Raw genomic sequence first — 13,500 nt, 5'->3', positions numbered from 1 at the left:
TTTTTTCATTTGAAATAGTGAGAAGTCAATGCCACACTTCTGTAATCTAATCAGTGGCCTGTGTGACAACAGCTTCCAGGCTGAAATGTACTTTGGTCTAACTCTGTATCCACCACACAGAGACCCAAACCCTCCCCCCTCCACACACCAACCCAGCCCCATCAGCCCAGACAACTCCCCAGAGAATACAAGTGAGGATACAAGTGAGGACACTTCATTTGTGACAATATGCGTGTATGTTTGTGTATCCACATTAAAGTGTCTTCTGAATATTTGAACCCCACACACGAATACAAAAATGACCTGCCACACCACCTTGGAAAACACGAAAAATGGTGTGTGTGAGCCCCTGGAATCCTGAGGAGAAAGAGGCATTTTTCTTGTGATGGCTCATTTTTACTGAGGGCCTATTAAGCACTGGGCACCATTCTAAGGGCTTCAGATGGATGAATTCATTTGATTCTCAGCCCGGTGGGAAGGCCCTACTATTAATCTCCATTTTATAATTTAAGAGTCTAGGCACTGACAGATGAAGTAACTAACTCCCCTGAGGTCATGGCTCGAAAGGAGTTTCAGAATTGCAACCCCCTCAGTCCAACTCCACAAGCTCGGCTCCTTCCACGCCTCTCCAGAATGAAGATGCCTGGGATAATGAGGGCAACTCAGACAGAGATGGAGAGGGGAAGGGGGAGGCAGGGAGGGGAGGAGGGGGGAGGGGGAGGAGAGGCAGGGGGGAGGGGGAGGCAGGGAGGGGAGGAGGGGGGAGGGGGAGGAGAAGGGCAGAGGGGGAGAAGGCAAGAGGGGGAGGGAGAGGGAGGGAGGGAGGGAAGGAGGAGGGGAGAGAGAGAGAAGCACTAATCCTTTGCCCGGTTTATCACAGTTCCCATCTTCAGATTTAAAATGAAATCTCCATCTCAAAGAAGGCGAGGGATGGAACTGTGTCTCATTAGGAGGGAGCTTTGTGTGTGTGTGTGGGGGGGGGCGGCACTGGACTGGAAGACGTGGGCCTGCTCCCCCATCCTGGGCCTGCTCCCCCATCCTGGGCCTGTTCCCCCATCCTGGGCCTGCTCCCCCATCCTGGGCCTGCTCCCCCATCCTGGGCCTGTTCCCCCATCCAGGGCCTGCTCCCCCATCCTGGGCCTGCTCCCCGATCCAGGGCCTGCTCCCCCATCCTGGGCCTGTTCCCCCATCCTGGGCCTGCTCCCTGATCCAGGGCCTGCTCCCCCATCCTGGGTCTGTTCCCCCATCCAGGGCCTGCTCCCCCATCCTGGGCCGCCCATCTGGGGCACATCACTCCCTGTGCCTCGGCCTCCCTATCTAATAAATGACAGCGGCCAGACTAGATCTAAAGTCCCTCACTGGCTGAGTCCAGCCCACAGACGTGTCTAGTCTCCATAACGTTAAAAAAAATTTTTTTTTAGCCAACATTTAAATCTTGGGAGATTTCACATTTAAAATTCCTAAGTTCTGAATTCTTCTGAGAAACGGAAAGATCTGGCAACATGGGACCTGTATTCCTGCCTGGTAACAGTTGTCGGGAGCCGAGGGCAATGGCTGCCAGCTGGCATGGCACCCCTGGCTCCCTACCACCCCCAGGTTGTCTCCCTGCCTCTGAGGTCGAATCCAAGTCACCACTTATTAGCAGATCTGAGTTTCTTTTCCCTACAGTGAGGATAAAAGTGACGGTCCGTGTGTCCACGTCACCAGTGAGAACCACCATCGTCGTCGTCATCGTCATCGCAGCTAACACCGACACGTGTACTAACTGTGTGTCAGGCCCCGATCTGAGGTCTTTGCACCTATTAATGCAACTAATTCTCACAAACTCCTGGGAGGAGGACAGGGTTATTACCTCTATTTCATAGATGATGGCAAGATGGCGGAAGGCACATGCTTAGAAATGTGTAGACAATTGATTTCTTTATGAAACTGAAGACCATTCCCAGGCGTGCAAAGTGTATTTAGGTGTTGAAAGAATCTGACTTAAAACGGCATCATTCAATAAATCCTGGCCGCTGCAGTCGTCTAGATGACCTGCCCATTGCCCCGGGCATCTAACCTCCGGAGCCCTGCACAGGCTGTGCAGATCGGAGCCATCCAAACGGGATCCTGCGCTAGGTCTGTCCCGTCCTGCCCAGCTCTGGCCTTCTGTGGTTTTAGGTGGATTCACAGTGTACCTCCTTCGTGTGGGCCCCTTTGGAGACACTCACACACAGCACTGCGAGTTCACTTAGACTTCAGAAAGTGGTGGCCCCTACGGTCGGTGAGCAGACATCCGGGGCGCCGACTTCCTGCCAGGTGTCACACTCACCGCTAACCTTCCTGTCCTCAAAAGACACGGAAGTCACGGGCTGTCTCCAGAGAATCCATCAGCTAAGGGTGGTCAAAGTAGCATCGGGTTCCAAAATGAAGCAGGGGGTGGGATCGACAGTGACTTTGCTTGGATAGGTGTGTGTGGGGGAGGACAGGAGTGTAACTGAGAAGTGGAGGGAGAGCAGCACAGAGGCTGTGGGGTACAGGAAAGGAAGCGAGCACAGGATATGTTATTAGGACTGGGCGGAACTACTCCAACGGCATGTCTGGGGGAACCATACTTGTCCACGGGAGAAACAGGAACCAGGCGAAGTCTCTGGAAACTTGGCCTGGAGGCTCAGCTGTAACTGCAAGGGCCTTTTCTCTGCTTCATGGAGACCAGCCAATAATTCACTAAGAGACAAATCACTTCGTCTCCTTCCCGGCTACAATGTCAACCCAGCAAGGAGACACGCGTGGACATCTCTGTACGTCCTCGGGCCCCGTGTTGGGCGTACAAAGGAGTACGAGTGGGCTCTACCCTCAGAGAGGAAGACACGTACGGAGGCCCATACCCGTGACGGCATGACACACATGCCATCATACAGAGGCCCACACCCGTGACGGCGCGACGCAGGAGCCACGGGATGCTGCCACCCGGCAGATAACGTCAGTCACGGTCACCCACAACGTGGAAGTGACCTGACAGAAGGGCACAGATGGCAGGGAACACAGCATGGACCAGGCAGGGAAGTGGGAAAGGACATGGTGTGCTCAAGAGGTGGCCGGCTGTCCGAGGGGCCCTGCGCAGGGCTTGAAGTCTGAGCTGCCTGCAGGGTCAGGCCAACGTTCTCAGGGTAGGAAGCGAGCCCTTGGTGACTGGCACCACCAGTCAGAAGACATCAAACTGGCGTCACATGTCAGGGTCGAGGAGGGCGCGCCACTGTTCCGTGCTGAGAACCAGGGCTGTGGGGGAAGGAGGCCCAGGGAGACCAAAGCACCGTTTCACCCAGAGGCTGAAAAGTCCAGGTGTTTATGGGAAAATCTCTATTTTTAAATATGGGAAAACACAGCTATGGACCCAGTTCAGCCCACTCTAAAAACTCTGGGCATGAGAGCGGGTGGGGGACTATTTAAAGATGAGGCTGGAGACTGACCAACCGAGGGATGGGGCAAGGGAGGGGAAGAGCTTCCCCAGGGAAATTCTCCAATTAAAGGTGCTATGTCCGCGGGGCGATTGTTGAGGCCACTAGGGTGTAGCCAGTCCTGTGCATTAAGGGCAACTGACACTTCCTGATTCTTATATCAAATGCTCTGTCAACAGCTCCGAGCTCCTAACCAATCACATTGCTCCTTGGATCCCTTTCCCCAGGTGTGAGAACCTGGCCCCACGCGACAGGGACAGGGCTGAGACAGCTGTTTGATGACTACCAGAGGGTCGACGGGATTCGGCTGGGCCCTGGTTCTGGGGCGTAACTACCCCTAACTATGGGGTGGGAAATGGGCACAAGTACAGTGAGTAGCATATTGAGCCATCTCAAGAATCACCTTGGATCTTCTATGGCAGGACGGTCGGCTTTCTTCCTGGGAAGGGCCAGAGAGTAAATATGTTTGGCCACACGGTCTCTGTCACAACTAGTCAGCTCTGCTACTGAAGCCTGAAAACAGCCACAGGCTGTTTGTATGCATTTGTATGCACAGGGATGTAGCTGTGTTCCAATAAAACTTTATTTACAAAAGCAGGCAGGGGGTCAGAGTGCTTTGGGAAAAGTGGAGACCTTTACAAATGTTATCTTCTAGGGACTCGCCTGTTGGGTTGCAGTTATCTGTTTATGTGTGGCTTTCTCACCAGACGACGAAGCTCAGGGCAGAAAATACTATATATCTCCCTCCCCCCCCTTTTTTTTCAGATTAAAACTAAACAAGTATAGCACAGTATGGCACATATGAAGTCCATATGGATTTTCCAAATTGTCCAGGTTAAGAATAGAGCAGGATTGTAACTTCAAATGCCTAAGGGGCCCAGGCAGGTACCAGATGTGATGAGGGAAACCAGTCAGCTAGGTGCTGTGATGAATTGGAAAGCACCCCCCACACACACACTTAGCTCCAGCTGTGAGGGAACTGTGGCCACGCAGAATTCTGATTCAGTGTTAACAGACTTTGTTGATATTTTAAAGAAAACACCATAATTGGGTATTTATGAGAAATCTCTCAATGTTTCACTGTTGACAACTAATTCAAATATTTAAAAAGCAAAACATTATGGGCCAAAGAAACATGCCTAAGGGCTATTTCAGCCAGAGGCTCCCAATGTGTAACCTCGGATATAAAGAATTCATTTTCAAATTTGCTACATCCCTATGTTTTGAGGATTAAAAAATGTAACTGGCATGTAAAAAAACAAATCAACTTCTCAGAAAAGTTTTGAGAACAGTACAATGAATTCCCACTTAACCTTCACCTGCATTCAATCTTACTCATCTTGATAAATCTTTGGATTCCAGTGCCCAGAAGGCATTGAAATGTCGTTGAGTCACCAAATAAATGTCCTGAGGAAAAATAAGCAAAACATAGATATGCCAAGTCCTATAAGCTAAAACGGCAGGGCGGACTGAATGCTGAAAAATACCATGAAAAAAGAAATGAATCAGATTCAAGGATGATAGCCAAGGAAGGAAAAGGGAACAGACGCGGAGACCATACATTTGTTTTGCCGGCTGAATGCTTGCTTTGTTTTATTTTGTGCTTATTTTTCGCTTGGCTCATTTTAAGTGGTAAAGGAAATAGACAAATCACCAGGAATCTAGTTAAAACCACACAAGAACAGAAGAGACCAGACACACTGACGGCATACTTTCTGCAAAACCTTCTTGATTCAACCGTAGTCTGGGAATATTTAGCCAAGCAGGGCTAAATTTCATCTTGGCATGATTAATTCTTTGAGAAAGTTTGCTAAGCAAATGAACAGTATAAACAGGGAAATGTTAAATATTTGCTCTTGGGGGGAGCAAAAGCAAATGAGCAGTTTTAAAATCCTTTCTAATTATACTGATATGCTGACCTTTTGTCTAATTATTGCGTTCCCTGAAAATTGAGAATTTTTTTTCCCCTAAACCATGTCATATTTTAAAAACACTGAGTTGAACAGAAAGGTGAGCATGTTCACAGGCAGAAGACTCACACATTGCCAGCTTAGCTTGATGAAAATAAAAAGTGTCAAACACTGGTTTTTCTTTTACACACAGAGTGAACTTTGTAATTACAAAGATTATTATTTGCTAGAGAGCTTCATCAGGTTCCCTCCTCCTCATCTGTCAGCAGTGGCGGAAGCGGTGCCCACTTGCAGATAATGAGAGTTAGTTACCATGTAGGCGAGCTTTTATACGAGGTCTGACAATTAAGTTCACAAACTTGTTCCAGCGATTTTGCTAACCTTTTTTGATATCAGAGGGATTATGAATTTGTGCCAACTGGACAAACAGTTAACTAAGTTTACTATTTGGAAGAGATGGAAAGGCTGCATGGAAAAGTTAGACGACCTGAACTTTTCACCAATTCATGGCTCTTGCATCACGACAATGCACCAGCTCACACGGCACTGTCTGTGAGGGAGTTTTTAGCCAGTAAACAAATAACTATTGGAACACCCTCCCTACTCACCTGATCTGGTCCCCAGTGACTTCTTTCTTTACTCAAAGATAAAGGAAATATTGAAAGGAAGACATTTTGATGACATTCAGGACATCAAGGGTAATACGACAATAGCTCTGATGGACATTCCAGAAAAAGAGTTCCAACATTGCTTTGAAGGGTGGACTAGGCACTGGCGTCGGTGCATAGCTTCCCAAGAAGAGTGAGACAGGTTAGTTAGCATGATTGTTAGGTAGACAGGGGTGGGGGGTATGGTCGGGGGGTGGGGGGGGGGAGGGGGGAGGAGGAAGGGGGGAGGGGGAGGGGGTGGGGTCCCTGGTGGAATAAACAAAAAAGCAGCCATATCCTGAAACTCCAGATCCTGGAATGTCTCCTTCACTCTAGGACAAAGGCATGAGAATATGCCTTGAGGTTAATAAATAATCTCAAATCCCTTCTGGCTGGACAAAGGAACTGATCTGATAGGAATGGGTTATTTCGTTAATCCCTTCAGGATGGGCAAACAGGACAAACCTGATAGCTGAATTCCATTAGAAGTCTCCAGCCCCCTTACCTAAGCAGGAAAGGGAAGGTATAAAAGTAAGAGCTTTTGCCTCAGCCACTGGGCACCCCATTCAGGACCCCCTCCCACTAGGGAGCTACAGTCTCCTCTCCTGCCTCCAATAAACTATCTTCCTGTACAACTCTTTGCCTCTCCCTGGTCTGTGTGTCTATTCTTTGGCTTCACGAGACACAATCCCGGCCCACACCCAGAAAATGCCGGCAGATCCAACATCATCTACCTCATTTGGGGGCTCACAGAAAAATATTCCCACTTCAGGAGCACTTCAAAGGTGACCACAGTGATATTCAGCAGTGAGGTATGTAGCACTTTTTCTAGGATGAGTTCGCGAACTTAATTATCAGACCTCATATGCTAGACCTGGTGTTCAGCGCATTCATGCAGCCTCACTGAATCCACAACGATGGATTCACCGGGTTACTGATACAGGATAGTTAGCACGTCCCTAGGTAGACAGGCAGGTCCCTGGTGTAATAAACAAAGACAGCCATAGCCTAAAACTCCAGGTTTTGAAATCACTCCTTCGCTCCAGGACATAATGTAACAAGGCCTTGATATTAATCATAAAATTCCTTCTGGCCTGACAAACGAAACAGATCTGATAGGTAAGACTGGGTTACTTTGCTAATTCCTGTAGGATGGGCCAGCATTCACCTGGTAGATGAATTTCATTAGAAGGTGCCAGTTCCCTTCAAACAGCTCACCTTCCCCAAACAGGAAAGGGAAGATATGAAAGTAAGTAAGAGCTTTGGCCTCAGTCATGGGCCATCCCCATTCGGGACCCCATCCGGCTCTGGAGCTCTGACTCTTTGCTTTCAATAAACTATCCTCTTTTTAAAACTCTTTGCCTCTCTTGGGTCCATGTTTCCATTCTTCGGTCTCACAAGACACGATTTCTGCCCACACCCAGAAACTGCCGGCAGATCCACCATCACCTACCTCGCTGGGGAAGCACAGGGAAATATCCCTCCATTATTACCAAACAAGACAAGGTAAGTTTCATCATCATGTCCATTTTATGGGCAGGAAAGCCGAGGCTCAGGGCGGTCAGAGGACACAGCTGAGAGTCAAATCCAGGGCGGTTACGGAAACCCTCAAACCTATCAGCATTACATCACACTGCATCACAGAGCCGGATAAAACCTGCCCAAAGTCAAAACAATGGACCAGAAAAAATGTTGTGAAAAGCGATGGTGATTTGGACATGCAGAATAAACCAAACTACAATCCAGTTTGGCCATACTTGGTACACATTGAAGTAAGCTTTTGTGATTTTCACAGGTAAACATCTTTCTAATAAGGACAGTTTGGCTTACCTAGTTGGCTAGAATCACAGTTTATCAGGTTATATCTTTACCCAATAGATATATGCCTATAAAATAGTGTATAACTCAAAAGTTTTAAAAATTGAAATGGAAAAAGAGATCCTTTGAGTGTTAAATCGAATCTTAGGGCAAATTCTTTCTTCAAGAGAACAAAGTTTTCCTTTTTGTAACCAATCTGAAAACGAACGGGTCCCACCATTGGGCCATAATAAAGCTCCAAGAGAGCTGAGATGGTAACAATTAGACGGGACCAAGCAGACTTCTTGAAAATGGCCTATAGCAATGTTTCTCAAAGTGTGTTCCGCAGATCCTATGAGGAAGAGGGGTTCCCAAGGACAAAACTATTCTCATCCCAATTCTAAGACGTTTTCACTGTGTTGATATTTGCACTGAAGATGCAAAAGCAACAGAAGGTAAAACAGCTTGCAGCCTAGGTGGTTACAGGCGGTAGCACCAAACTGTACTAGGAATCATTCTGTTTTCAGCCATGTACTCACAATAAAACAAACAAAATAACATTTTCATTTAAGAATGTCCTGATGAAACAGGAAAAATCAACTGTATTAAAGCTAGACACATGAGCACACATTTGTAAATATTCTGTGTAAGATGAAAAGTACACGCGATGTGTGATTTTGCCAAAGTACAATGGTTGATCCCACAAAACACCTGTGTGAGTTGCCAGCTGAACTAGCCACATATTATACAGAATGTCATTTTTACTTGAAAGAACAGCTAACAGACAAACTATAGTTATTCAGATTTGGATATTTGGCAGACATTTTTTTCAAATATGAAAGACATGAGCCTTTCACTTTTAGGAAACAACTGACAGTATTTGTTGCCAATGATAAAATTCAAGCTTTCAAGTTAAAACAAGTAGAAAACTTGTTTCCACTCCTCCCTTGAGTTTAATAGCTTTCCAATACTTAAACCCATTTAAAAAAATAAAAGAGTGGTGATACTAATGAATGTGATTTTTTTTTGATATGGTGTAGTAATATGCCATTTGATATTGTGTAATGAAATTTCCAATGTCAAGATTTGGAAGATTTGCATAACTCAATGAAGTAATAATTTTTCCAAATGACCAATGCCTAAGGTTATAAAACCACACCTGAGTAAAACATTCAGTGGAAGAGCAAGATAGACCAATGGATTTTAATGTAACAGAGTACAAAAGTTCACCGATATGATTTCAGCTGCCACATTGTGACTCACCTCCAAGCCACTACAACTTGCTAAGTTTTGGTAAAGTATCAAAGAACGTATAGTTGTCTGAACAGGCAATTAAAACACTCCCTGTTCTAACTGTGTATTTGTGAGGCCTAATTTTCTTCAAATACAGCAGCCAAAATAACAGCACAACAGTCTAGTTGCTGAAGCAGAAATGAGACTCTAGCTGCTTTCTATTTAACCAGACGCTAAAGAGATTTGAGGAAATGTAAAATAATGCCACTCTTCCTACTAACTGGGGGGAAGGATAACAGCTGTTTTTCATGAAAAAGTATTATTTATGTTCAGAAGTAATGGATTTATTGTTGTTTAAATGAACTGATCAATGAATGCTTTAAGATTTTCTCAGCTTTAATTTCTGACATGGTAAATACCATAGCTAGAATATACATAAACAAGCTCTTTTGAGGTAAGACTATAAAGGCATCCTGAGACCAAAGAGATTTGAGAATTGACCTTTCCACACGGCAGTCTGGCAAATGACCTTTTTATAGCACCTCGGAAGTACAAAGGGCAAAGTCGTCTTTTAAGCACCTAAGATTGTTCAAGTAAAAAAAAAAAAATTTCCACGCTGCATTAAGTGGATATCAAAAAAGAACAAATTCTCCAGAAGTGAGGGAGAGTGGTAAAATGAGGAAAGTCACCTGGCTTCTAGCACAGTCTCTCTAGATATTAGCCTCCCCATCTACAAAATGAGTTATCAGAGTAGCCTAGTTTTAGATCGCTTCCAATTGTCAGTTCCATGCTTCTAATCAGGGACCCCCTCCATGGGGGGCCACAGCTGGCATCTGACCTTGGCCCACACGGTATTTTGAAAAGTGCGCCAGGAAAATAATTGGTTGGAGCTACATGAGAAGCTTCCCTTTCAGAAGAAGAAATTGCTTTTTAGTCACAGCCCAGTTCAGCCCACTAACTTGCTCCTGCAGTAATCTGCATTTGTAGCCTCTGGAATGAAAGGGCCTCTAAACTCTCTTCACAATCTCAGACCCCACCACTCAGTTCCAGAGACAACGTGTCTGGGTTCCTTGCTCACTCTGCCACTTGCTGGCTGGCTGATTTGGGGCAAGTTATTCAACTTCTCTGAGCTTCAGTTTTCTCATGTGTGAAATGGGATAACACTCGAATCAAAGGGCTGTTACGCGGCGTCGCAAGGTGTGGCTTGACGGCATTTACTGAGTTCCTGGCACTGATCAGTGACCCTTATTAACATCGAAGCACAGAGAGCATTCCCTAGTCCCCTCCACGCCCCTTACCGAGTCCCATTTTCAGCAGCTGGTGACTTCTCTCCCCACAGGACGCTTACCTACCCCCATACTGATATGGGAGAGACCCCTCACTATAGAGATTTTAAGATCCCTTTTTCTTTGGCTCTCTGGTCTTTTTAAAAGCTTTCTTTTCTTTCTTTGCCTTTTAATGATCCTGCTTCCTATACATTTACTATGCAGACCAGTTTCAATGCTTCCATTTACTTCACCCCAGCGCTGGCTCTGTGACTTGGGAGAGGTTTTGCACCTGTATGGGATCCACTCCTGGCTCCAGCTTAAATCTACATAACATATGAACAGGTGGGAAATGATACGGGCCAAGCGAGTAGCCCTCCCCGCCACTAAAAAACTTTAAATTTTCTTTCCTATAGCGATTTTAAGTTCCCTTTTTCTTAAGTCTCCTTTTCCCCACTTTCTTATCTCCTACCTCCTGCTTTAAATAATTACCCTAAAACTTGTGATTTATACTTGTTGATTGTAATCATTGAAGCCTAATGTTTTTTCTAACCCATTCCGGGCCCAGCTCCTGGACAACTGATGCCACCTGAGTGACCAACTGAATGGCCACAGGCTCCATAAGAGCTGACTTTTCATCACTTAGCCACCCTGCACCAATAGCTTTGAGCTCTGCTCTTAAGAAATTTATTAATTAAAATCTATTTTTCCTCATTTAGGGGCCTTGGGGATACAGAGGATACCCCAGCAAGATCACCAGTCCCAACCAAAGAAGCCAACACGGTCTTCCAGGTGGATCTCGGGACCACTCCTCTCATCTAAGATCAGACAGGGCAAGAGTTCTGTGAATCCCCAATAGGTAGAGACAGCTCTATGCCCCTGCCCAGCAGGAGCAGATACAGAAGAAAAGACCCTGTGGGGACAGAGCCAGGAGTGCAGTTTCCAGGCTCTCGGCCTCACGTGGAAAAGTGCTGGCTCAGCTAGTAAATGGCCATCAACTGTGATTGGATGGCCATCAGCTGTGGCTAGTTGGCCGTCAGCTGTAACCAGTGAGCCATTGGCCACTAATATAGCTGCTGTGGCTATGCTAACAAAAAATGGGGGCTAGCAAGAAGATGGTGGCTGAGCCTGCAAGCGGTGCAGTGAGGGTTGCGAACGGTGTGGCCCCCGCCTCCTTTTTCTCCAACCCAGCCGCCAGCGAGAATATAGTGGTGTGACTCCCCTAGCTATGGCTCCGTGGGTGTTCCTTTTTGGCCTCACCATGCCCTGCGTTCTCATGTGGGGAGCGGGAGCTGAGACCCCACAGGCCACCCCGCGTGAAAAACCTCCTGTCCCTCAACTTCCTATAGAGATTCGATGGGGATCACATCTCTCAAGGGGAAAACAAGGCAGGCAGTTAGAGACAGGCATTTGGTTTCTCCATTACCATCCAAAAGACCTCCCCTCTCTCCAAAACTTCCCCTTTTCATTGTAATTATCTACCCCTACATGGAACAAATGGGTACAAATTATCCAACTAGATTAAACCGGCCACTCACACCTGCGCAGTAAAGGCCAGAACAACATTCATTTCACCTGGGCCTTAGTAAAGGATCGTTATAATATCATACATACGCCCAGAAGTTCATTATAACAGATTGATTCTGGGAAGGAACATGCGCAGCCTAAAAAGATGAGGTAATAGCCTGTTGTCAATCACAGGTGTCAATCAAGTGGTCCCATGCCCAGAAAGGAACAGCCCATTCTAGAGGGGAAAAAAAGGGGATAAAAACTCCAAGTCCTGCCCAGTCACCGCCTTTCAGTCGCGCCAGCCTTGCCTTTGCTCGGGGGCCCACTCCACACCCTTTGGAGTGTGCTTTTTCTTCTAATAAACTGCTCTTTCACCACTTGACCTCGGTATCTCGTTCAATTCTGTGCCGGAGTTGCCAAGAACCTGGACACGGCGCCTAAGAGCGCCCTTGGTCCGGCAGCCAGAGCGCCGGAGATCCCAGCTTTGCTCCAAGGCCCGGGTTCCACCCCAGCCTGGGAATCCGGCCCGGACTCCGCCCGGCGGGACCCGCGGGGTGAGAACCAAGCCTGGACGTCGCTCGGAGAAGGGCCCACTCTCGGGTAACAATACCCACTCGTAGGACACACAAGACCCTCCTCAGACCTCCACTTCTCCCTTCCCACCCTAAACCCCTTCGCTGAGCCCACGGCCAGTACCGGGTTCCCCCACGAGCACCGCTCGGCAAAGGAGCCAAACACTGACCACACCCCCCAGCTTCGTCGCCCCTCCCCCGACCCCTAGGCTCCCCGTCCCTCAGACCGGAGGCCACCGAGGGTCAGGCAGTGATGGCCCAGGAGTTTGTGGCCTAGGATTCTGCCCGGGGGGGATGGGAGGGTAACTACCTGACTTCTCCGAGGGGCCCACGGACACTCACCATCCATCCCTAGAGGCGGCGGTTCCGGGTGCGAAACCGGAAGCGGCCTCTGCACTGTTTGCAGTTCCCCTGGTTACTGTGGGTTTCCGAACCAATGGCGGTGGAGCTCCCCTGACTGAGCCCGCCCCCAAGGGGAGTGACGTCACGCAGGAGCGCTGGAACTCCTCCTCCGGTCGCCGGGTCCGGCCCGCCTCCCGGGGGGCTGCGGGTCGTTGTGCGCATGCGCACTGGGCCGGGGCGCTGAGCGGCGTGGTGCGCAGGCGCTGCACTGCGATAGCAATGGACGCGCTGGAGTCGTTGTTGGATGAGGTGGCCCTGGAGGGGCTCGATGGTCTTTGTCTGCCCGCGCTGTGGAGCCGTCTGGAGACGCGAGTGCCGCCCTTCCCTCTGCCTTTGGAGCCCTACACGCAGGAGTTTCTGTGGAGGGCGCTGGCCACGCACCCGGGCATCAGCTTCTATGCGGAACCTCGGGAGCGACCGGACCTCCAGCTCCAGGACCGGTCAGCGGCTTGGCCCTGCGGGCGGGCGGGCGGACAAGCTCAGGGCCAGGGGTCTGACGGAGCAGGGAGGGGACCAGATTCTGCCGGGAGGGGGCGGAGGAAAGGAGTGGAGCCGACAGAGAACCGGCAGTTTGTCGATGGGCGCGGGGTAACGCTTATTTGGGGTCCCTCGGGCCTGGCAGGGCCCAGGCGCCTTATGGAGTTGGGCGTCATCGGCTGATGGATTTAGGGGGTCGTCTGCTGCTGTCCCATTATGTCCATGCGTATGTTTGGGGTGATCGCGAGCAG

The 13,500-nt window shown here is 48.5% G+C and overlaps 2 protein-coding genes across 12 annotated transcripts in view; one reads left to right on the top strand and one right to left on the bottom strand.

Moving 5' to 3' along the window:
• KATNIP (katanin interacting protein) overlaps nucleotides 1-12,769 on the bottom strand; it is a 153,885-nt gene extending 141,116 nt beyond the window's left edge. For 2 of the 9 annotated variants that reach the window (XM_019754669.3, XM_088801399.1), the window contains exon 1: nucleotides 12,713-12,769. In XM_019754669.3, the coding sequence (XP_019610228.3) occupies nucleotides 12,713-12,719 (7 nt within the window). In that variant the 5' untranslated portion in view covers nucleotides 12,720-12,769. Of the gene's footprint in view, nucleotides 1-12,680 lie in introns of all 9 variants that reach the window. The other 7 variants (XM_074322772.2, XM_074322773.2, XM_088801398.1 and 4 more) reach the window with 6 other exon arrangements.
• A 176-nt stretch (nucleotides 12,770-12,945) lies between these two features.
• Nucleotides 12,946-13,500, top strand: part of GTF3C1 (general transcription factor IIIC subunit 1) — a 65,652-nt gene continuing 65,097 nt past the window's right edge. For 2 of the 3 annotated variants that reach the window (XM_074322763.2, XM_074322765.2), the window contains exon 1: nucleotides 12,951-13,212. In XM_074322763.2, the coding sequence (XP_074178864.2) occupies nucleotides 12,992-13,212 (221 nt within the window). In that variant the 5' untranslated portion in view covers nucleotides 12,951-12,991. Of the gene's footprint in view, nucleotides 13,213-13,500 lie in introns of all 3 variants that reach the window. The other variant, XM_074322764.2, reaches the window with a different exon arrangement.

Source organism: Rhinolophus sinicus, chromosome 10 (genome assembly GCF_057876585.1).
Source record: "Rhinolophus sinicus isolate RSI-liver-muscle chromosome 10, RSI-T2T, whole genome shotgun sequence".
Classification (NCBI taxonomy): Eukaryota; Metazoa; Chordata; class Mammalia; order Chiroptera; family Rhinolophidae; genus Rhinolophus; species Rhinolophus sinicus.
This window is presented reverse-complemented; position numbering and strand designations above follow the sequence as displayed.